We start from the raw sequence: 24,212 nt of genomic DNA on the forward strand, positions 1-24,212 counted from the left end.
GTCTGCTTTTCATTTGCACGTCTTGCTTTCCTACCTCTTGTTAGCTGTCTCATAGAGATATCCACATTCAAGCCTGCTATCCTTACGCTGCTTAAGAGATGCCTGAATTTAACATCCAAATGCCTCATAAATCTCCCCCAGTCAATCCTGAGAAAATCCTCTCTAAATTCCCATCTGATCACTGCCCAGTGAGGTTAGCAGCAGCCCTTAGAAGCCCAAACTCACATGGTACTTTCGTGCTGCCGCCGGGGAGTGACAAAGAGCATGCGGGTGGGGCGGGCACTACTGGCATCTGGGTGGGCACTCCAAGGCTTGGCATAGCTATGATCCAGAAAAACCAGGTCCAGCTCCCGTTCGTGCACTGAAAGCTGGAAGAGCAGCGAGGTGCCCATGCGTCGAGCTGAAGTCTGGAAGTCCCTCTCCCCACCCCGGTGGGCCATGTCAGTGGATGGGGCAGAAAGTCAGAGCATGGGTATCTGCATGTTAGTCACCTGCAGTGAAAAGTTTCAGTTTAGGTCAATTCCAATATTCTAGATTTCTCCCAATCTACACCATCTAACACGCTTACTTTTGTAACCTACTATCATTTCTATTGAGTATCCATTTCACGGCAGACCTCTGGTGGGGACGGTTCGTGGAATCGCACACCAACACCAAAAAAAAAAGAAAAAAAAAAAACTATGGTGCCATGAGTTGTCCCACACTCAACCTCTAGCGAATTGAAATTAGCTAACGGGAGAGCTCACCTACCCCAAGGTTCAGAAAGACCTCGCGTGGACACACACTAAACTTGCTTGGCCAGCACCACTTCCTAGGTGGGCAGGAAGGGTTTTGGCAAACAGGAAATCACAAATATGAATTCGTTGAAAGCTAAGGATCTCTGTTGCTTCACACCATCCTCTAACGACAATGCGAACAGAGCCAGGTCCGCAGCTAGAGCGTGGGCACCCCTTAAGGGCAGGGCAACGCGGGCCTCAAAAAAGCGAATCCCAGCTAGGGCTCCATTTCCTTGAAGCCTCTCGTATTGTGCGAAACAAAAGTTCCGTAAGTACTTCGTAATATTCCACAGTTGTTTATATAAAAATGAGAGCTGCCCCCCCACAAAGCCTGTGACAAAATGATCCCCGTTGAAGCCCTTTCACCCTCACCCCCGGTGAGGCGTCCCCAGCAAACCGCCCAGGACCACGGCTGCCCCGCAGGCGTTCCCGCCACTGAGCCTCCACACGGCTCATCTAGGAGACAGGGCTATGACTCGCATTTTACAGACGAAGTCGCCAGCTCGGGGAACTGAAGCGACTTGGCCAAGGTCATCCAGAGTTCGCGACAAGGAGGAGCTGCCTGGCCCCCGCCTCCCGCCCCCCGCCTCCCGCTCCCTGGGGCAGGGCTCGGCGTCCGCGTCACGGAGGCCCTGACGCGGCCCCCGCCCGACCCGCCCGACCAGCCCCGGCAGCCGGCCCTAGCCCGGGCCCCCGCATGCCCCGGGAGCCCTGAAGCCCTCGCCGAGACCCCTGGCCGTCCCAACCAGGGCCGTGATCCCCACGGACCGCCAATCCCCTCGAAGCCAACGCTGTTCTCACCCGCGTTCTTACGGCCGCGCGCCCGGCCCCGGCCGGATCCCTAAGCGCGTGCGCGTTAACGCCTCCACGCCCCGGCACTGCGGGCACCGAGTAAAACGCGGAAGCGGGTTACGGCCTGGGAAGGGAGAGGCGGTGAGCGGCAAAGCCCGGTACGGACGAAGCTCCGGCGCCTCTGTCCGAAAGAGGAGCGCCAAGAATGTGCGAGCAGTCCGAAGCAGAAAGTCAACACCTAGGCTGGAGTTTCCCCCTCGCGCATTTTCAGTAGGGAAAGCGAGGGCGGAGGACTAGGCTGGCTTCTACGGCCCCAGTTCTCGCCGCCCCCACCGTGTTGGTCCTTTGTGCCCTCTGGGCGGTCGAGCACCCAACTGTCCACCTCCACCAGGGCAGCCCCCTGAATTTACTCATTAAGAATTTACCTATGTGGCTCACGCCTGTAATCCCAGCGCTTTGGGAGGCCTAGGCAGGAGGATCTCTTGAGCTCAGGAGTTTGAGATGAACCTGGCCAATATGATGAGACCCCCGTATCTATAAAAAATTGTAGAAATTAGGCCGGGCGCGGTGGCTCACGCTTGTAATCCCAGCACTTTGGGAGGCCGAGGCGGGCGGATCACGAGGTCAGGAGATCGAGACCACGGTGAAACCCCGTCTCTACTAAAAAATACAAAAAATTAGCCGGGCGTGGTGGCGGGCGCCTGTAGTCCCAGCTACTCGGAGAGGCTGAGGCAGGAGAATGGCGTGAACCCGGGAGGCGGAGCTTGCAGTGAGCCGAGATTGCGCCACTGCACTCCAGCCTGGGCGACAGAGCGAGACTCCGTCTCAAAAAAAAAAAAAAAAAAAAAAATTTTAGAAATTAGGCGTGTGTGATAGTGGTGTATGCCTGTAGTCCCAGCTACCCAGGAGGCTGAGGTGGGAGGATCACTTGAGTCTGGGAGGTCCAGGCTGCAATGAGCCATGGTCGCGCCACTGCACTCCAGCCTGGACGACGAAGTGAGACTACGTCTCAAAAAAAAAGAATTTTGTTACTGACCCTAGATTGCTTTGTGTGGTTAACTTTCCTATGTGTTTTGTGTAGAAAGAGTAGATCCTCAAAATCAGGGACATTAACCTTTGTGTCCTCCAGAGAACATACAGCCCAGAACATAGGTAACTGTTCAAATGTTCACTGATCAATAATTGGTTATTTGGTTGACTGAATGACAACAGGACATCAAGAGACATGAGACAAGACAGCAAGAGACATGGTTCAAGATGAGAAATCTCACCCGGGAGCTGTGGCTCATGCCTATAATCCCAGTACTTTGGGAGGCCGAGGTGGGAGGATCGCTTGAGCCCAAGAGTTCAAGACTAGCCTGCACAAAACAGTGAGACTTCGTTTCTATTAAAAAAAAAAAAAAAAAATGGCCAGGTGTGCTGGCTTACGCCTGTAATCCCAGCACTTTAGGAGGCTGAGGAGGGTGGATCACGAGTTCAGGAGTACAAAACCAGCCTGGCCAACATAGCGAAACCCTGTCTCTACTAAAAATACAAGAATTAGCCGGGTGTGGTGGCGCATGCCTGTAATCCCAGCTACTCAGGAAGCTGAGGTGGGAGAATCTCTTAAACCCAGGAGGCAGAGGTTGCGGTGAGCCGAAATCGCGCCATTGCACTCCAGCCTGGGCGACAGAGCAAGACTCGGTCTCAAAAAAAAAAGATAGGTACAGGCATGCAAACACTCGAAACATTCAGAAAGCTACACATTCAAAGCTGTGTTCCACAAAGATGAGAGGGTAAACTGAGAAGACGGAAGGCATAGGATCGGGGAAGCAGGGTCTAATACAAGAAGCAGACGAGGAATTCTGAAGGTGATGGCAAAGAGTATCCCAAGACAATAGTTGTGCTGCAGGACTGGGGACCACTAGTCTCGGCTGGGGGAGAAGAGAAGACCAGGAGGGAGAGCCCCAGGGAAAACAATAAAACTGGGAAAATGCCTTACAGATTTGAAAAAAATCAAGGAATGCTATTTAAAAGTGCTGTTTAGAAATACGGAGCTTAATGCCATAGAAATTATCACAAATAGAACAGCCCCTGCCCCACCTCTCCCTACCCTTAACTTTGTCTCCTGGGCGCTTGTTTGGGGCCAGGGTTCTGCTATTTCTCTACTTATATTCCCATTCCCACTATAAACAGATTTGTATCTTTTCTCTACCCCTTCCTTTCCTCAGCACCGCGTTTATCATTTTGTTTCATTCTTTGCCAATTTAAGAGGTGATAAATGGTGTCTTATCCCATTTATTTGCTTATTAATGAGTTTTTTTTGTTGTTTTGTTTTTGTTTTTGAGACAGAGTCTCTCTCTGTCGCCCAGACTGGAGTGCAGTGGCCCAGACTGGAGATCTTGGCTCACTGCAACCTCCGCCTCCCAGGTTCAAGCGATTCTCCTGCCTCAGCCTCCCGAGTAGCTGAGACCACAGGCGTATGCCACCATGCCCGGATAATTTTTTGTATTTTTAGTAGAGACGGGGTTTCACCGTGTTAGCCAGGATGGTCTTGATCTCCTGACCTCGTGATCCACCCATCTCGGCCTCCCAAAGTGCTGGGATTACAGGTGTGAGCCACCGTGCCCAATGAGTTTGATTTTTTTTTTTACATCTTTTTTGGCTTTTGAAACCAATTTGGCAAAGTCATAAATTGTATCTCATTGTATTTGTTTGATTATTAACAAGACTGAGGGTTTTAAAAAAAAATTTTTTTTTGTCATTTTGGGCAATTATCTGATAGGAGCTTTGCCTTTGTTTTCCTTTGGGATAGTCATCCTTTTCTTATTAAGTAAGAGCTTGCTCTATAAACATTTATTAAATAACCTTTTGGACATTAAGTACATTGAAAATGTTTTCCCTGCTTTGATATTTGTCTTCTAGCTTTAAGGCATAATTTCTACATAGGAATTTTTTATTTTATACAGTCAAATCTGTCAGCTTTTCACTTAGAGGGTCTTTTGTGTCATGCTTACTTTGAAAAGCCATTCACAAAGTGAAAAGCACTGTGTTGTGTTTAGATTTCAAGAAAAACTTCCAAGAAGCACTTTGTTTTTTTAATCTGCTGCACTAGAAAGCAATCAGCACCCTGATCACTGACCCAGCGTTTCAGTCTTTGAAACCATTCATCTCTTAGACTGCATGGTACACTTACTGCTAAGTAGTTGTTTCATTAACTAATAGATAGTTCTTTTTTTTTTGAGACTGAGTCTCGCTCTGTCGCCCAGGCTGGAGTGCAGTGGCTCGATCTCGGCTCACTGCAAGCTCCACCTCCCAGGTTCACGCCATTCTCCTGCCTCAGCCTCTCCGAATAGCTGGGACTATAGGCGCCTGTCACCACGCCCGGCTAATTTTTTGTATTTGTAGTAGAGATGGGATTTCACCATGGTCTCGATCCCATGACCTCGTGATCCGCCCGCCTCAGCCTCCCAAAGTGCTGGGATTACAAGCGTGAGCCACCACGCCCGGCCTAGATAGTTCTTAAATATTCTTTTTTTTTTTTTTTTTTTGAAACAGTCTTGCTCTGTGGCCAGGCTTGTGTGCAGTGGCGTGATCTCGGCTCACTGCAACCTCCGCCTCCCAGGTTCAAGCAATTCCCCTGCCTCAGCCTCTGGAGTAGCTGGGACTACAGGCGCGCAATACAATGCTCGGCTAATTTTTTGTATTTTAGTAGGGACGGGGTTTCACCATGTTGGCCAAGATGGTCTTGATCTCCTGATATCGTGATCCAGCCACCTTGACCTCCCAGAGATCTGGGATTACAGGCTACAGGTGTAAGCCACAATGCCCAGCCTTTTTTTTTTTTTTTTTTTGAGATAGAGTCTCTCTGTGTCGCCCAGGCTGGAGTACAGTGGTGCAATCTCGGCTCACTGTAACCTCCACCTCCCAGGTTCAAGCGATTCTCCTGCCTCAGCCTCCCGAGTAGCTGGGATTGCTGGCACGTGCCACCACGCCCAGCTAATTTTTCTATTTTTAGTAGAGACAGGGTTTTGCTATGTTGGCCGGGCTGTTCCCGAACTTCTGGCCTCAAGTGATCTGTCCACCTTGGCCTCCCAAAGTGCTGGGATTACAGGCATGAGCCACTGATCCCAGCTTTTAAATATTCATTAGTTTTCATTCTAACTATTGGATAAGATGTAATTTATATGATATTCAACCCTAAAGCCTAAACCTTATTGCTGTGGACAATAAGAATAAATGCCCCAGCTCCATCTTAATGCACAGAGGCTCGGACAACCATAAAGACAGCCGCTTCAAAACTGCATTGGCTTCCTTGACCTTCCATATGAGCTCATTAATTCAAAAGCTAATTTCCTTTTGTCAAAGAGGGTCTTGTATCTAAATTTAGGTTTTTCTTAGTAAAAAGGAGGTTTCCACGTTAGGAAGAACTTTCCCTGAGACCTCACAGAAATAGTCCTTGATTTTCCTATCCCTTTTCTCAGGTCGCTTCACTGTTTTCTTATTTTCTCATCTAAATTGTGTGACTTTGGCAATGATTCACTCCAGACAACTTGCTTGTACAAGCAGAAAACATCAACCTTATGTCTGACCTTGAAATCAAAAGGACAGCAAGGAGGGCAGGTGTGGGGTGGGCAAAAAAAAAATTTAAAAAGGCCAGATTTGGTGGCTCACACCTGTAATCCCAACAATTTGGGAGGCCAAGGCAGGCAGATCACCTGGTGATCTTTGGGAGGCCAAGGCAGGCAGATCTCGAACTGGTCGGGAGTTCGAGACCAGCGTGACCAACATGGAGAAACCCCATCTCTACTAAAAATACAAATTAGCCGGGTGTGGTGGCACATGCCTGTAATCTCAGCTACTTGGGAGGCTGAGGCAGGAGAATCGCTTGAACCCGGGAGGTGGAGGTTGTGGTGAGCTGAGATCGCACCTTTGCACTCCAGCCTGGGCAACAAGAGCAAGACTCCATCTCAAAAAAAAAAAAAAAAAAAAGCATAATAGGAGAAAAGAGAAAAGAGGGGGTGAAACCAGCCAGGTGGTTTTGTTTCTACAGGCCCAGTCACCTATACCCTGTTCCTCCTCCTCCCCCCTTTCTAATTAATTCCTCTCCAGAACCAAGAACGGCCCACCTTTGTGACATCCTGTCTGTTGCTAAGCAACAGATGGGAAGCAGGGCTCTACTCACCCCAGGATCCCTGGGAAGAGCCTTGGACTGAGGAGCTCCAAAAAGGAAGCTGTGGCGCTGCGGAGGCAAGGAGGGAAGATAGTAGTTCTCCAAGATGCTGCGGCTTGTTGTGCAGTCAGCCAAGATTGACCCACCACTAGCCCCCCTACCCAGGCCCTGCATGTCCATCGACTTCAGAGGTGAGAGCCTCCCTGGGTCCACATGGGAGAGAGAAGCCCCCAGAGGCAACATGCATTCAGTGAAAAAAGAGGTGTATGGCACCCTACTACATAAAAGATGGCCTGTGTAACACAAAGTGAAGTAGACGTTGTCCAGCTCTCTCAAAACTTATTGCTATCATTTGATTATGACTTCTCTGCCTCCCACTTTTGCTAGGGAATGGCTATGGAAAAAAGAGAGGACTAGTGCTTCTGGACCTTCTTCCATGACCTGGAGCTGTGCCATAAATTAAGGTTTAAAAAGAAAGTCCGTGCTTCCTCAGATTGATGCGGGAGTTTAAAAAGATAATATGTGTGTAGTCCTTAGTACAACTTTTAGTAATAACTGCTTGATCATATTAGTTTCGTTTGCATGAGCTTTACAATTGACAAAGCATTTTTTTTTTTGAGACGGACTGTCACCCTGTCACCCAGGCTAGAGTGCAGTGGTGTGATCTTGGCTCACTGCAACCTCTGCCCCCCAGGTTCAAGCGATTCTCCTGCCTCACCCTCCGAAGCAGCTGGGACTACAGGCACATGCCACCACACCTGGCTAATTTTTGTCATTTTAGTAGAGACGGGGTTTGACCATATTGGTCAGGCTTGTCTTGAACTCCTGACCACAGGGGATCCACCCGTCTCGGCCTCCCAAAGTGCTGGGATTACAGGCGTGAGCCACCGTGCCCAGCTGACAAAGCCTTTTCATATGTACAATGATGTCTGCTCCTCACAGCAATTCCAGAGGTAAATGAAGCAAGTTTTATTATCTCCATTTTTTTTTTTTTTAGGTAAAAGAATCCCAAGAAGGAAGGGAAAGAAAGGAGTGAAAGAATTTGTGAGAGAAAATGAGAGATGTTAGGTATATTTAGATATCAAAGATATGGCAGCTAAAAGGAAAGAAGTAAAAGAAAAAAGGGTGAAAGGGCAGGGCACAGTGGCTCACACCTGTAATCCCAGCACTTTGGGAGGCTGAGGTGGGCAGATCACTGGAGGTCAAGAGTTCAAGACCAGCCTGGCCAACACAGTGAAACCCTATCTCTATTAAAAATGTAAAAATTAGCTGGGCATGGTGGCAGGCGCCTGTAATCCCAGCTACTTGAGAGGCTGACGCAGGAGAATTGCTTGAACCTGGGAGGCGGAGGTTGCAGTGAGCCCAGATCGCACCACAGCACCCCAGCCTGGTCAACAGATGGAGATGAGGTGCCGTCAAAAAAAAAAAAAAAAAAAAAGAGGCCGGGTGTGGTGGCTCACACCTGTAATTCCAGCACTTTGGGAGGCCGAGGCGGGCAGATCACGAGGTCAGGAGATCAAGACCATCCTGGCTAACATGGTGAAACCCCGTCTCTACTAAACATACAAAAAAAAAAAAAATTAGCTGGGCACGGTGGTGGGCATCTGTAGTCCCAGCTACTTGGGAGGCTGAGTCAGGAGAATGGCGTGAACCCGGGAGACCGGTTAGCCGAGATAGCACCACTGCACTCTGGCCTGGGCGAAAGAGCAAGAGTCTGTCAGAAAGAAAGAAAGAGAGAAAGAGAGAGAGAAGAGAAGAGAAGAGAAAGAGAGAAGAGAAGAGAAGAGAAGAGAAGAGAAGAGAAGAGAAGAGAAGAGAGAAAAAAGGGTGAAAGTACGTAGGTGGAGATACAGGATGGTGGATACAGGCAAATGGGTTTCACAGGGACCGTCGGCAGGGAGAAAACCGGGCCCAAGATAAAAGAGGACACAGTAGTTCCTACAGGAGATATGAGTAAAGAATGGAATTTCTTTATTTTATTTTATGCTGTTGTTCTGTGAAACTATGCTTGTTGGACACAGCAATATTCAGAGATTGAACATTTGGGACTCCAGGCTCACAGGGTGATGCATGCTGATGTCCTCAGTCTGCAGGTTTCAAGAGGGGCAGTGGGAGCTCAGGATATATTTGCCCTGATTGACTAATTTTCCAGTTAGCCAGGCAAGGGCCTGGCAGTTCTTCTCTGATTCTGAGCCATCTTCCCCACCACCTCACGGGCACCATCTTTCTCATTCCAGAAATATCTCCCACAAAGATGCCTAATCTCCCAAAGTGCTGAGATTACAGGCGTGAGCCACCGTGCCCAGCTGACTTGAAGTTTTCTTAGAGTGTCCTACTTCTCTTTACCCCACTCCAACCCAGACATTGAAATATTTCCTACCATCAATGCCAGCCTCTTGGTTTCTTTGCAGATATCAAGAAAAGAACACGTGTGGTGGAAGGGAATGATCCCGTGTGGAATGAGGTAGATAACAGGGCAAGCCCAGAAGAGGAAATAACGACCACAACAGCAAGGGGGCAAGGATGGGGTCCAGTCAGGTGCTCAGAGGTCTAGGGAGAGGACATGCAACCTCACAGGCTTTCCTCAAGGCTGGGCATCTTGGCCTGGGAGTAGCAGCCTCTGACCCGACAAGGCTGTGAAGGCCACACCTGCCCACGACTGTTCGTGGCCATTCTCCCCCACTCTGAGGATGGACCATGGTATGGCCTATCAACTAGTCCAGCTGGGCCATCTTGATGTTCCTAGAAGCCTGAAGCAGAGTGAAGGCTCCCTGTGCATGACTCCCTCTCACCTGCCATCACTCCATGCTGCCCCTTGCCCCGTTCGTAGTCCCCAAACCCTTAATTCCCAACATGCCCATGATACTGCAGTTCAAGTAACAGAAGCCGAGTGAGATGCCCACACCTTGGTGAAGGGTAGCAAATGCCATCTCCTGAGGAAATTAGACATGAGGGAAGTTCCTCAGTCTTAGAGAAACGCAGCGCCAGCCCGTTCCCCACGTCTTTCCTCGTTTCCTAGAAGCGTGGGATGGGAAGGGCAGAGGAAGGATGCTGACCTCTCTATGCCCCCCACAGACCCTAATCTGGCACCTCTGGAACCGCCCCCTGGAAAATGACTCCTTCCTGCAAGTCACCCTTCAGGACATGGGCTCACAAAAGAAAGAAAGGTGAGGCAGAGAGAGGCAGGAGGAGCCTAGCTCCTGACCAACGCAGCAGCAGGTTACGTGAACCTTGTCTCTAATCTATAACTCACTCAGATGAAGGAACGGAACCCACTCTAGCCAGCTAAAAAGAAAAAAGAGGGGTGGGTACTGAAAGGGTAGCCAGAGCAAGACTGCAAATCAGCTGGGACAGGAACTTGGGAACCCAGCAGCAGCTCTGTCCATCTGAGATACATCTGCCACATATCTCAAATTTCTGCTTCTCTCTGCCCAACCCTGGCTTCTTATCACAGCCTCATCTAGTGCCCAGCTGAGACTCACATGCCCTAAGACTGAGGCTATGCCATCCCAGGTCAACATTCCTAGGACAGAGAATCCTATTGGCCCAGCTCTAGCCAGGCGTCCATCCCTGGTCCAATCAACTGTTACTTGCCTAGGAGCCCCAAGACAGTTCCCAGAGCCAGGAGCCCTGTGCCCTGTCGTGGATACCCAGCCCCACCGCATTCTTCGCCAGCCTCTCTCTGAGGACAGCACAGCCCTGGGAGGAAACCGTCTCTAGCTAAAGCCCTGCCTGGGAGAGAGGAGGACACTCTTTCCTCTGGCTCAGGATCTCACATCTGCTCCTTGTCTCCCCAGATTCATTGGCCTGGCCACAGTACTGCTCAAGCCATTGTTGAAACAACCAAGTGAGGTCCTTTTTGTGAAGGACTTGACCCTGCTCAACCATTCCATGAAGCCCACAGATGTGAGTCAGGCCCAGGAAGGCCCAGGCAGGGTGGCTGGAGGAATGGGGGCAGCTGGTGAAGCGGCCCACAGCACAAGAGTGCTTCCTGCTTGGGGGGCCCCATCACACTGCCTTCCTCTCCTGACCACCTCCCTTGACATCATCTGTGCCCCCCTCGCCATCATCTGTGCCCCCCTCCCCAACCCATCTATTTAGATGAATTGACCTCCTTGCATTGGGAGTCAACCACTATGCCAGGCCCTGTGGTACAAAATTGCCTTAAGCCCACAGTCTGTTGGAGTAGGCTCCACTTACAGTGACAAGTGCTCCAGCACCCATGAGACAAGGTTCAGTAAAGCAAGGCCACTGGCTCAGGTCAGGAGGGAGTGAACGATTTGTCTCAGGAGGTCATGGACAGCTTTACAGAGGGGGTGATGTTTAAGACATATGGAAATGTAGGGAGACCATCCAAATGAGAACAAGCAAAGGCTATTTATTCAGAGCTTCTGCTAGCAAGGGACTCGGTCATCATCATTTGTGTTTTGGCAGAGACTCAGAGGCAGCCACAGGAGCAGGAGAGCTTCATAGTGGAAAGAAGGGAAGGCTGCAGATGTGCCCTGATTGGAGGCTACAGGGGAGCCCAAGTCGGGCTAACTAGAAACAGGGCCTCCCATGTGATTGGTTAGAGGGGCATGTTTGGCTCTCTCTGGTTGGTCCTAAGTTGGAAGTGGGGACAAAAATTAAGGCAGCTGCCAGTTATTAATCAAAGCCTGGCCATTTGGAGCTGATCGTTATTGATTGGCTTCCTGGATTATTGCTAGAGACAGCAGTCTGACCTCCTACAAGTCTGACTTAGAGCAGGCTGGCTTCCTGGGCTGGTTGCTGTAGATAACAGGTTGGTTCCCTGGACTGGTTGCTGCAGATGGTGGATCTGAGTCTTATTTTCTAAGTGGTTTGGCCATTGTCCATTTGTATGCAGACAGTCTGTGACTTACAATGGATGGACACACGATATTGTTGACTTACAATGGGTTTATCGGGATGCGATCCCATCATAAAGTCAAGGCACATTCAGTCTGTCAGTTGAGTTGTAAGAAGGGGCATGAGTTTTCCCAATGGACAAGAGGGGAAGACCAGCCCAGGCAGGGGCATAAAGTGGGTGGAGCAGGAGGCAGGGTGAGGGAGGGTGTGCTGCACTGTTGTCACATGGTGGGGGGGTGGAGTGGAGGTGGGAGAGCTGAGGTTTCATGGGCGACCAAGGCCTAGAGGTCAAGGGCCTTGTGGTCCATGCTGGTGAATTGTGACTTAACTTTGATCATTTAGACACTTGGGGTGTTCAGGGGGCCATCCTGGTGATGGTCTGGAGGCTGGGTCGGTAATGGGAGCACATGAAGAAAGGAGCTCAGTTAGAAGGCAGGAGTGTCCAGGGCCTCCCACGTGAGTTCATGAGATGTTGGGCTAGGGGAAGAGCTGCTAGCATCTGTGTTCTGGGCTCAAGTCACCTCTCCCTCTCCTCCCCACCCTCCTGCATCCTTTTCTGCCACCATGTGGCTGCTTTAGTCTACAAACATCCCCTCCACTGTAACCCATTGCTCTCTCCTCACCCATTTATAACCTCCCTCACCCAGACTGTGCAGATGCCCATGGTGTGGCCCCATCCCATGACTAGCATCATGGCCCCCACCAGGAGGACCAGGTGTGAACCCAACCAGGCTGTGCAGGGCTTGGGCGCTGTGTCCAAGGATGGCAGGGTCTGACTTAAAGCTCCCCTGCCTTTGTCTTGCAGTGTACTGTCACCCTACAGGTGGCCCACATGAGCAACCAGGATATTGAGAAGACAGGTATGTCCTTCCCTGGAGCTTACCCTTAAGGGCCTACCCTGTCCTCCACGCACAGCTGGATGGGTTCTTGGGGACCTTCAAAACCCAGGCCTTGAGACCTACAGAAGGAATGTGACCAGGCTAGGGTCCCTGGAAGCTACAGGGTCTAGATGCCAGATCTCCAGACATCTGGCTGAGGCCATCCCAATATGCCTATTTGTCATTTCTAGACATAAGACCCATGAGATATGACATAAGTCTCCAAGGGGCTGCAGACAGACGAGGATGGTCATCTCCCAGAGCCCCATTGTGTGGAGCGGGGTCCAGGGATCCATAGTTCCTGAGGGTGAAGGGGCCCATAGTAATGTTCTGGGGAGGACATATGTCCCTGTTGGGGCCTCTTGGCCATGCTTTTAGTCAGGAGATGGTCACTGGGGACAGCATGATGGAATGGGGAAAATACCTCAAACCTCCTGGGCCCCAGGCCTCTGAGTCCACCCTGGACTGTGTCTCCCCAGGAGCTGAAGACCTCCTGGGCATAACGGCAAGAGAGGCAGCCAGGCAGAAATTGATGGTCCCTGGCTCCACTGTGCACAGGGCTCTGTCCTCAAAGCCTCAGCACTTTCAGGTGAGGACCATCCAGGTTGCAAGCTCTTGGGACTCACCTGACACTCTTGTTTGCTGTGTTCCCAGGCCACCTCACCCCTCCCCAAGGTCATGGTAGAAGGGCAGAGCTTCAGACCCAGCTTCAGGCCCTCAGATCCTTGCCACATGCCCTGCTCCTCCCGTGGCCATTCTGGAAACTTCTGCCTGTAGCTGAAGCCACAGAGCTCCAGTGAGGCAGTAGGAGAGCCAGCTGTGCACTGGCAGGCCCTGGTACCTGCTGGGGAAGCAGCACAGATGACAGAGATCCTGCCCTCTCAGAGTCCTCGGGTTGTTGGCAAAACAAAGTGGGGCACAAGCAAAGTTAAATTAACTGTATAGGAGAGGCTGGGGAGTGTCTGATCTGAGGGGACCTATGGGAAGGTCCACATTTCCATGTGAACTCAGGAACCCTCATCCTACGGCTTATCAACTTCTCTCTGGCTTCTAGCCTGTGGCCTAACATTCCTGCCATGGTTTTACCTGCTCCCCAGCCTGCTCCTTGCGCAGGAGCTGGGAGTCTCCTGGACCGCTCCTCTTCCTGCACCCAGGCAGTGGCCAAGTCCTGGCTCTTAATGTCACCCACTGCTCCCATTTCACCCTCACCACTTCCATTCCCTGGCCTGAGCCACCACCACATCTTCCCTGGACCACATCAGAAGGCTTCTCCTGAACCCCCAGCCTCCAGCTGTCTCTTGTTCGTTCTCCAACCAAAGTGTCCTTTCAAAGACGTCACTCTTATCATGCCAAGCACCTTCTTCAAAAGGCCCAGTGTCTTCTGCACAAGATCCAGTTCCTTTTACAATGGCTTCCCGGGCCCTTGATAACCCAAGCCTGTCTCTCCAAGTCCATCTCCTCCTAGCCTTCTCCCAGTGGATTGTCTGTCTGCACTGTGGCTAGGGCTACAGTCTTTCTTTCTTTCCCTCTTTCTTTCTTTCTTTCTCTTTCTTTTTCTCTCTCTCTTTCCTTCCTTCCTTCTCTCTCTTTCTTTCCTTCCTTCCTTTCTTTCTTTTTCTTCCTCCCTCTCTCCCTCCTTCCTTCCTTCCTTTCTCTCTCTCTCTCTTTCTTTCTGTCTTTCTTTCTGTCTTTCTTCTTTTTTTTTTTGAGATAGAGTCTTGCTCTGTTGCCCAGGCTGGAGTGCGGTGGCACAATCACAGCTCACTACAGTCTATACCTCTGGGCTCAGATGATCCTCTCACCTCAGCCTCCCAAGTAGCTGGGATTACAGGCATGCACCACCATGCCCATCTAATTTTTTCATAATTTTTGTAGAGACGGGGTTTTGCCATGTTGCCCAGTCAATCTGGTCTCGAACTCCTGGGCTCAAGCGATTCTCTCACCTCAGCCTCCCAGAGTGCTGGGATTATAGGCGTAAGCCACTCACTGTACCTGGCCTAAAATGTTTTCTTATCAGAACAATTTTGTCCCAGCTGGAGAAGGCGGGGCCAAGGCCCTCAATATCAGCTCCCCATGTGTTCTCCCCTTAGGTTCGAGTGAAGGTGTTTGAAGCCCGACAGCTCATGGGCAACAACATCAAACCAGTGGTGAAGGTGTCCATCACAGGCCAGCAGCACCAGACACGCATCAAGATGGGAAACAACCCTTTCTTTAATGAGGTGGGCTGAGTGGGACACATCAGGCAAGGAGCCAGCCAAGGGCTGGGCATCCGCAGTGGGCAGCCGGCAAGCTTGCTCCTTGACTAGGGTGTCTTCATGTGTTTGTTCCACAAGCATTTACTCAGTGTCTACTGAGGGCCAAGCACTGAAAATACGGAACAGGATAACTCAGAGCCCTGTGTCTGAGGAGCTGGTGGGCTGGCGGGGGCACAGCTCATGAATCCATAAACAATTACAATGGAGCAGATCATGGTTTACAGAGGTCTGGGAGCATTGCTATTGGAGGTTTGAAGCACAGACCCAGACCATGTACATCCCATTGCTGCTGGAGCCTCAAATTGTAGCACTGTGCCTGATACACAGTAGGTGCTCCATAAATACTTGTTGAATTAATTAGTAAATGAACAAATAAAAGATAAAAGCACAGTGGAAGCTGGGAGGAGTAAGTGAGTAATGAGGCTAGGGGTGGCGGAGAGAACTCAGAAGGGCTCCAGCAACCCTGAAGGAAGATTTTACCAGGGAAAGACAGACACGATGGGAAAAGATAATTCAGGAAAAAGTGGTGGTGTTTTCAAAGGCCTAGAACCAAGCAAGCTGCAGACTTGACAGCAGAACTATAGCTATGGGTGTGGCTGGAGGAGACTGGCTGGAGGGGAGCCCTACAGTGTGGGCTGGGGTCCCATCCTGGACACTACTCAGGAGCCATGGAGGACTTAAGCAGAGGAGTGACAGGCCTAGGTTTGCATTTGAGAAAGGAGTTTCTGGCTGCCACGGGGAGCAGGGACAGAGCGGACTGGCAGGGCAATCTAGAAGGAGGTGTGGGCTCAAATCTCCATCCTGGGCAGCTAGCTGGGCCCTGAGTTCTCCAGGGATCTCCTACCATTCCCCATTCTGGGCAGAAAACCCTCCAGGAGGCTGGGCGTGGTGGCTCATGCCTGTAATTCCAGAACTTTGGGAGGCCATGGTGAGTGGATCACCTGAGGTCTGGAGTTCGAGACCATCCTGACCAATATGGAGAAACCCTGTCTCTTTTGTAAAAATACAAAAATTAGCCACATGTAGTGGCGAGTGCCTGTAATCCCATCTACTCAGGAGGCTGAGGCAGGAGAATCGTTTGAACCCGGGAGGTGGAGGTTGCAGTGAGTTGAGATTGCACCACCACACTCCAGCCTGGGCGACAGAGCGAGACTCCACCTAAAAAAATAAAAAGGAAACCCTCTAGGAGCCTGGGAGGCCTCTGCTTCTGGAGGAGCATGAGAGAAGTAGCACAAGTTGAGTATCCCTTACCCAAAATGCATGGTATCAGAAGTGTTTTGGATTTCAGATTTTTTGGGGGAATCTGGAATATTTGCATTACACCGGTTCAGCATTTGTAATATGAAAATCTGAAACCCAGAATGCTCCAGTGAGCATTTCCTTTGAGGGTCATGTTGGCACTCAGAAAGTTTCAGATTTTGCAGCATTTTTGATTTCAGATTTTTGGATTAGGAATACTCAACCTGTACTTGTAAACCCATTGAAATGGGTAAAGTTGTGGAAAGAAGCACATTATTCTGAGCTTTCAGGTTTACTGAGTTCAGCTTGGGTGAAGTGGTGGAAGAAATCGTCCACTCTACCCCAATTCTCTTTGCCTCAGATCTTCTTCCAGAATTTTCATGGGGTTCCTGCAAAGTTCTTCGATGAGACTATCTTAATCCAGGTGAGGAGCCAAACTGGTCCCCAGCAAGGTGGGTTTCTTGTCCCACTTCAATACTGGGAAGCACTGCAGCTCCAGCCCCTACCCTTAGAGCCAGGGGCACTTCAGATTGTCTTCCTGACCCCCACCACTTTCTTCACCCCCTGGCACCCAGATCATTCATTTACTCATTTATTCAACAAACGTTGTGGATTGCCAACTGCCAGGCCCTGAATTGGGCGCCAAGGTGAACAAGTCAGCCCCTTCCCATGTGCCAGGATTTTCAAGCCACCAAAGGCCCCTCCAAGTAGAATACTCCATTCCCTAACCAAAGGGAGCCCAGTAACAATGGTGAACATGTGGTTGTCAAGTGCCTGCTATGTGCCCAGCACAGGGCTAAGGAGAACAAAGAGGCTTCTTCCTTTGAAGAATTTACATGTTCTTGGGAACAAAGGCACAGAGGAAACAACCAGGAGCGCATGTAATGGATAACGTTGAGTGCAACACCTTGCTTTGTGTTGACTTGGGGCAAAGAAATTGACCTCTCTGATCAATTTCCTCATCAGTAAAATGGAATTAAAAATCTGAACCTCACAGGGTTCCTCTGAGAGTGAAAGGAGAATGCTCATGTGCAAGTGTCTGCCCCATTAGGAAGCATTCAATACGTCGGGAGGATCCTGGATGTGCCTTTGCTATTCCTCTTACAGGGGCTGAGGGAAATTGGGATTGTGAATAATTAAAATATTTCTGGGAACTCCCTTGCAGGTGGTGAACTCCTCAGCAATGAGATACAAAGCAGAGATCGGGAGATTTCAAGTGAGTACTGTACATGTGAGGAGGTTCGGTGAAACAGTTATAATAGAGACCCACGCTGGGCTCCATGCCCAAGTCTAGGGAAAAGGACTTGGATTTTCACACAGAAATATCCAGACTCAGCCAGGCGCGGTGGCTCACGTCTGTAATCCCAGCACTTTGGGAGGTTGAGGCAGGCAAATCACGAGGTCAGGAGATTGAGACCATCCTGGCTAACACAGTGAAACCCCATTTCTACTAGAAATACAAAAAATTAGCAGGGCGTGGTGGCGGGCGCCTGTAGTTCCAGCTACTCGGGAAGCTGAGGCAAGAGAATGGCGTGAACCCGAGAGGCGGAGCTTGCAGTGAGCAGAGGTCGCGCCACTGCACTCCAGCCTGGGCGACAGAGCGAGACTCCGTCTCAAAAAAAAAAAAAAAAAATACACACACACACACACACACATATATATATATACTCAATCTGGAGGGTGATTGTGAGGATTAAAGTATATATAACGTTTATGAAAGCTTGTGGAATGTTGAATTCCACACTCCCATAATACTGTGGACGCAGTTCAAATCTCTGCCTCCAGGAAGTAGAAGCAGAGGATCCAAAAGGTCAGCCTACATGTTAGGGAAACTCAGAGAAAGATTGCTGCCTTTGAGCACAGAGTGAAAAGATGTGATTTGGAAAGACAGGCTGAGAGATTAGGAGAGTTTACAGTCATGATGGGCTAAACTAAGATTCTCCAAATCCAAAAAGATCAGGAAAAGGTAGGTTGCTAGGTTAAATACAGGATGCCTGATTACATTTAATCTTAGATAAACAAAAAATACATTTTAAATATAAGTATGTCCCAAATATTACATGGCTTCTTACCAAATATTGCAGGGGACATATATGTATTAACAAAGTAGTCATTGTTTATCTGAAATTTTAATTTAAGTGGGCATCTTCTATTTTTATTTACTAAATCTACAATGTTAGGAAAGGGGCACCACCCTTGGAAAAAAACACAGAGAGAGATTCTAGAAATGTTGGATGGTAGGAGGTGAAAAATGTTGTGCTCTTGACAAAGGCCACTGCATGATTTCTAGACAGTGACCAATGACATAAACTAACTAAGTTATAGAGGTCAGAGAAAACCTGAGTTTAACCAAGCTTCTTTTTTTTTTTCTTTTTGAGACATGATCTTGCTTTGTCACCCAGGCTGGAGTGCAGTGGTGCGATCACGGCTCACTGCAGCCTCGAACTCCCAAACTCAAGCAATCCTCCCACCTTAGCCTCCCGAGTAGCTAGGACTACAGGTGTGCACCACTGCACCTGGCTAATTTTTAAAAATTTTTTGTAGTGAATGGGTCTCACTATGTTACCCAGGCTAGTCTAGAACTCCTGGGCTCAAGCCTTCCTCCCACCTCAGCCTCCCAAAGTGCTGGGGTTACAGGCATGTGTCCACCACACCCAGCCGAGCTTATTTTTTTATTTCTTTTTATTTTGGTGTCATGAACTCCCATATCCTCATCACTCATCTTCACCAATTCACAGTCCATTGTGTTTTACCTACACCTAGCCCCCTTCCCCTTCGCCACTGGATTATTTTGAATCAAATCTCAAGCATCATATCATTTTATCTTTCTACATTTCAGTATGTATTGCAAAAACATAAGGATTTTATTAAGCATAACCACATACAATTATCACATCTAAAAACCTATATAATTCCTAGGTAGCATTAAATACCTAGTCAGTGTTCAAATTCCCCTAATTGTTTTATTTATTTCTTTTACAGTTTGTTCAAATCAGGATTCCAAGCTGGGCGCCGTGGCTTACGCCTGTAATCCCAGTACTTTGGGAGGCCAAGGCAGGCGGATCGCCTGAGGTCAGGAGTTCAAGACTAGCCTGGCCAACATGGCCATCTCTACTAAAAATACAGAAATTAGCTGGGGGTGGTGGCACATGCCTGTAATCCCGGCTACTCATGAGGCCAAGGCAGGTGAATCATTTGAACCCAGGTGGTAGAGGTTGCAGTGAGCCAAGATTTTGCCACTGCACTCCAGTCTGAGCGACAGAGAGAGACTGTCTCAAAAAAACAAAAACAAAAAATAAATCAGGATTCCAAACCAGGTCCATTCATTGCAAGTGGTTAATATGCATTTTAGTTTCCTTTTATTCTGTTGGTCCTCTGTGCTCCCCCAACTTCCGCTTTTTTTTTTTTTATTTGCAACTTATTTGTTAAGGAAACTGGGTAGTTGGACCTGTGGCATTTTCTCTGGTCTGGGTTTTGCTGATTTCATCTTCAGGGGATCATTTTGCATTCCTCCACCCCATTTTCCTATCTAGAGTTTAGATCAGTCTGAACCCATTTGTTGGCAAAGTGACTTTAGCAGAAGGCACAGAATGTCTGCTGGTCTCTCATTTTATGTTGTTAACAGCTAATGATGATCACCACCTGGATCTGTTGCTTCATTAGGAGTGATTGAGTTTTTATTCTGTTTTTTTATTTTTATTTTTTAATTTATATATATATATATATATATTTTTTTTTTTTTTTTTTTTGAGACAGAGTCTTGCTCTGTCACCCAGGCTGGACTATTGTCCAGCGTATGGATGTACCACAGTTTAATTATCCATTCCCTTGGTTTTTTTTTGTTTTTTTGTTTGTTTGTTTTTTGAGATGGAGTCTTGCTCTGTCACCCAGGCTGGAGTGCAGTGGCGTGATCTCGGCTTACTGCAAGCTCCACCTCCCAGGTTCACGACATTCTCCTGACTCAGCCTCCCGAGTAGCTGGGACTACAGGCACCCACCACCACACCCAGCTAATTTTTTTTTTTGTATTTTTAGTAGAGACAGGGTTTCACCGTGTTAGCCAGGATGGTCTCGATCTCCTGACCTCGTGATCCGCCTGCCTCGGCCTCCCAAAGTGCTGGGATTACAGGCGTGAGCCACCGCGCCCAGCCCATCCTTTCCCTTGTTAATGGACATTTAGATTATTTCCAGTCTGAGGCTGCTATAATGGGGCCGTGTAAACATTTGTGTACAAACCTGAGTGTGGACATAAGCTTTAATTTCTCGTGGGAAAATATGTAGAAGCAGAATGACTAAATCATATGGTAGGTATATGTGGTATATGTTTAACTTTTTTTTTTTTTTTTTTTGAGATGAGTCTCACCCTGTCACCCAGGCTGGAGTGGCATGATCTCGGCTCACTGCAACCTCCCTCTCCCGGATTCAAACGATTTTCCTGCCTCAGCCTCCCGAGTAGCTGGGATTACAGGCACCCGCCACTATGTGTGGCTGATTTTTGTATTTTTAGTAGAGACAGGGTTTCACCATGTTGGCCAGGCTGGTCTCGAACTCCTGACCTTGTGATCCGCCTGCCTTGGCCTCCCAAAGTGCGGGGTTACAGGCATGAGCCACCGCACCTGGCCAACTTTTTTTTTTTTTTTTTTTTTGAGACGGAGTCTCCATCACCAAGTTTGGAGTGCAGTGGTGCGATCTCGGCTCACTGCAGCCTCCGCCTCCCGGATTCAAGCAATTCTCCTGCCTCAGCCTCCCGAGTAGCTGGGATTACAGGTGCATGCCACCATGCCTGGCTAATTTTTGTATTAGCCCACCTGGGCCTCCCAAAGTGCTGGGGTTACAGGTGTGAGCCAATGTACCCGGGGGTGTATGTTTAACTTTTTAAGGAAAATTTCTAAAAGTTTTTTTCCAAAATTCCAAACAGGTTCTGCCACTGTACATGGCCACCAGCAGTGTATTAGAGTTCCAGTTGCCCCACATTCTCCACAATACTTGATCTAGTCCATCTTTTTTATTTTAGCCATTCTAATGGTGTGTAGTAATATTTCATTGTGATTTTAATTTAAACCTTCCTAATGACTAATGATGTTGAGCATCTTTTCATGTGCCTGTCATCTGTATATCTTCTTTGGTGAAGTGTCTGTTCAAATATTTAGCTTGTTTTCCTTGGATTGTTTGTTTTCTAACTATTGATATATGATTTGCAAATATTTTCTTCCAGCATATGACAGCCCATTCATTTTCTTAACAGTGCCTTTCAAAAGCAGACATTTTTCATTTTGATGAAGTCCAATTTATCAAGCCTTTCTTTGATGGGTTGTGCTGTGTTGCTGTATCTAAGAACACATTATGGGTGGCCATAATGTTCCGTGGCAGCTTGCCCCACATATGTCACCTTCCATCCCGAACCACATTCCTCAAATTTCTGTGTCAGAAACTATCTCCAAGGGGAAAGAGAAAACCCGCAATTTCTTTGTCAATTCCTACCTCTTACCTTAACCATCCTCTTCCCCAGGACCAGTGAGCCCTTCCCTGACCCCGGAGTAGGGTAGAGTCGGGCTGTGTTGGCCGAAAGGGTGGCACAGTGCAGTGTTGAGGAGCTTTTCCATGCAGGCTTTCTCACTGACTGGTTGTAAGACTTTGGGCACCTCTCTCAAACTCAGTATCTTCCTCTGCAGAGTAGAGGTAATAATGGGCCTACCTCCCAGGCTGCTGTAAAGATGAAAGGAGTTAGGGCAGAGAACATACTGAAGCCCCAACAGCTAGTAGTTGGGTCAGATTAGTTGGTATTACAAATCTTGGCTACAGGCCCTAACTAATCCTCACCCCACTCTTGTTTTTTCAGACAGATATTGGGTTTATCTATCATTCTCCAGGTAGGTAACCCTTATGGCAAATATGTATGTCTTCTGAGAAAAATCAGGCCGGGGTCAGAATATCTTAAAATCCCCGTACGTCCAGCGCATGGGTGGAGGGGAGTATTAGAGGTAGTAAATTATTTTCTGTATTTGATAATATTTCACTGTACATTGTGGTATTTTATTTTACCTTATTTTTTAATTTAATTTTATTTTTTGAGATGGAGTCTCACTCTGTTGCCCAGGCTGGAGTGCAGTGGCTCGATCTTGGCTCACTGCAACCTCTGCCTACTGGCTTCAAGCAATTCTCCTGCTTCAGCCTCCCAAGTAGCTGGGATTACAGGCATGTGCCACCACACCCAGCTAATTTTTTATTTTTAGTAGAGATGGAGTTTCACCATGTTAGCCAGGCTGGTCTCAAACTCCTGACCTCAGGTGATCCGCTCGCTTCAGCCTCCCCAAGTGCTGAGATTACAGGCATGAGCCACCACACCTGGCCTATTTTACTTTATAATAATAGCATCTTTCTCTGAAAAACTCAGGGCATCTCTTTGGGTCAAGTGCCAGCCTTTTATTACAATCCTGGGTTAGATTTCTATTTTTTGAGGCCAGTATTGGGAGATTAAAGTTTGAGTGGAAGTTTCCACCTTACCTGGCTATAACATACACACCACGTTGAGGAAAATGCTTGCCTCTACAGTGCCTAGTTCCAGATCAGGCCATAGTGAGAACAGTAGGTTCCCAAGGCATAAACAGGGGTCCCTGTTTCCTAGAGGCAACAGCTGGCAGCCTTGTGAGCACGCTATCATTGCTTTGTGGTACGAGTGACTCCCCTTTTCCTCTGCCACTGGATAGAAAACAGGATACCCAAGACATGTTTCCACCCTCCCCTTCTCTTAAAACAAAGGCTGGTTTCAGGGGAGAAGGAAGGAGGCTGGAGGCGGATCTCCCATGGCCTCTCTGCCTCTCTAGGTCACACACTCCTAAGGAAATGGCTAGGCCTCTGCCAGCCAAATAACCCTGGCAGTGGTGTGACAGGCTACCTGAAAGTCACCATCTGTGCCCTCGGTGTGGGAGACCAGGCCCTGGTGAGCTGCCCCTAATGCCCCAGGAAACTTTCCTATCCTGGCTGCCTCCTGGGGGCACCCCTGGGCCTCACCCTGGACATTGACCATCACATCTCTCCTGTGTCCGCTGCGTCACTGCAGGGTTGTCCCATCCCCCCTGCACCAAGTGGGAGGTTGGGGAAGCAAAGTTTGGTGTCCTTGCCTGTGACCTCCCCATGACCTTGACTATATCAGCTCTCTGGTCTCTCTAGATAGATCAAAAGCTGCTATATGGGGACGATGACACTGATATTCAGATCTTCAAGTCAGCGGTAGTCCCGATCAACATGGCTTACTTACAGTTCTTCATCTACTGCGCAGAGGACCTTCACCTCAGTTAGAGTCTGGGTGCAGGGGAGGGAGCAGCCCTGAGGTTCCCTACACGGTGGTATCCTGGATCCTCATGGAGTTTCCTCATTCCTTTTGACACTAAACTACGGTTTGGGGTAGGGGGACAGGGTGAGACTGGAATGCCCCAAGACTTGTCCTGTGGAGGTGCCATGGACACCCTTTCAAATGGGTCTCACACCCCCAGCCTGTCTATGATGGCCAGATGCAAACTCAGGGCTCCCTATGTCCCCCAACCCCATGCCATTGTGTGGAAAAAGAAGGGGCATGGTGGGAACTGGAGACAGGTCTGCCCAGGGGGCACCCCTCTAAATTATAGGGGAGGGTTTTCAGTTGTTCTATCACCACCCTATTTCCTCCTCCTGAAAAAATATGCTGCTGGCTCAGATGTCTTTTTACTTGTTGTTCATAGAGAAACACCAGTCAGTGAATCCTCAGTTGGAGGTGGAACTAATTGGGGAAAAGGTAAGTGTAGAAATGTTCTGAGACCTAGAGAGATTGGCACCTAGAGAAAGTAGTGTGGAGAGGAGGGTGGCCTGGTGGGCAAGACCACAGGAATCATCTCCCAGTCACCCACTGAGGGAAGCATGCACCCCTGCACCTGGAACTCTGTGCAGGCAGAGGCCATGTCTTATTCTCTGCATGCCAGATGCCCCCTAAAAACCAAATACACATGGAAGAATGAGTGCGTGAATGAAACATGCCAATGAGTGAACAACATCAAAACTGTCGCCACCCCTCAGTTTCTTCATGTGTAAACGAAGGTTCTGGGCAAGAGAGTTGCTGACATTCCATAAACCTCTATGAATATGGAATAGCATTTTCCAAAGTGTGCTGATGGGTGTCATGGGTAAAAAAAGGGTCCTATGTTCAAATTCGGAGAATGCTAGGTTAAAGTTAAATAGATATGTTTCCATATTTGCCAAGCAGAATTTCTACCATATTCTAT

General features: G+C 48.7%; 2 protein-coding genes across 15 annotated transcripts in view; one reads left to right on the forward strand and one right to left on the reverse strand.

The window, feature by feature from the left end:
- Positions 1-1,674, reverse strand: part of KANSL3 (KAT8 regulatory NSL complex subunit 3) — a 45,219-nt gene extending 43,545 nt beyond the window's left edge. For 7 of the 14 annotated variants that reach the window (XR_004033432.1, XR_004033430.1, XR_004033431.1 and 4 more), the window contains exons 1-2: positions 1,578-1,674; positions 226-491 (exon numbers count right to left, since the gene is read on the reverse strand). Coding sequence is in view for 5 of the 14 variants with exons in the window: in XM_030828427.1 (XP_030684287.1) it covers positions 226-440 (215 nt within the window). In the remaining 9 variants the exon portion in view is untranslated. Of the gene's footprint in view, positions 1-225; positions 1,128-1,148; positions 1,334-1,577 lie in introns of those variants that run through there. The other 7 variants (XM_030828431.1, XM_030828434.1, XM_030828426.1 and 4 more) reach the window with 6 other exon arrangements.
- Positions 1,675-6,753: 5,079 nt separating this feature from the next.
- The window catches only part of FER1L5 (fer-1 like family member 5), a 57,975-nt gene continuing 40,516 nt past the window's right edge, over positions 6,754-24,212 (forward strand). The window contains exons 1-13 of the mRNA XM_030828435.1: positions 6,754-6,911; positions 9,132-9,184; positions 9,796-9,887; positions 10,518-10,626; positions 12,392-12,446; positions 12,944-13,053; positions 14,555-14,683; positions 16,320-16,382; positions 17,124-17,174; positions 21,797-21,827; positions 22,782-22,897; positions 23,128-23,251; positions 23,676-23,728. Of these exons, the coding sequence (XP_030684295.1) occupies positions 6,827-6,911; positions 9,132-9,184; positions 9,796-9,887; positions 10,518-10,626; positions 12,392-12,446; positions 12,944-13,053; positions 14,555-14,683; positions 16,320-16,382; positions 17,124-17,174; positions 21,797-21,827; positions 22,782-22,897; positions 23,128-23,251; positions 23,676-23,728 (1,071 nt within the window). The 5' untranslated portion in view covers positions 6,754-6,826. The remainder of the gene's footprint in view (positions 6,912-9,131; positions 9,185-9,795; positions 9,888-10,517; positions 10,627-12,391; positions 12,447-12,943; positions 13,054-14,554; positions 14,684-16,319; positions 16,383-17,123; positions 17,175-21,796; positions 21,828-22,781; positions 22,898-23,127; positions 23,252-23,675; positions 23,729-24,212) is intronic.

Source organism: Nomascus leucogenys, chromosome 14, assembly GCF_006542625.1.
Source record: "Nomascus leucogenys isolate Asia chromosome 14, Asia_NLE_v1, whole genome shotgun sequence".
NCBI lineage: Eukaryota > Metazoa > Chordata > Mammalia > Primates > Hylobatidae > Nomascus > Nomascus leucogenys.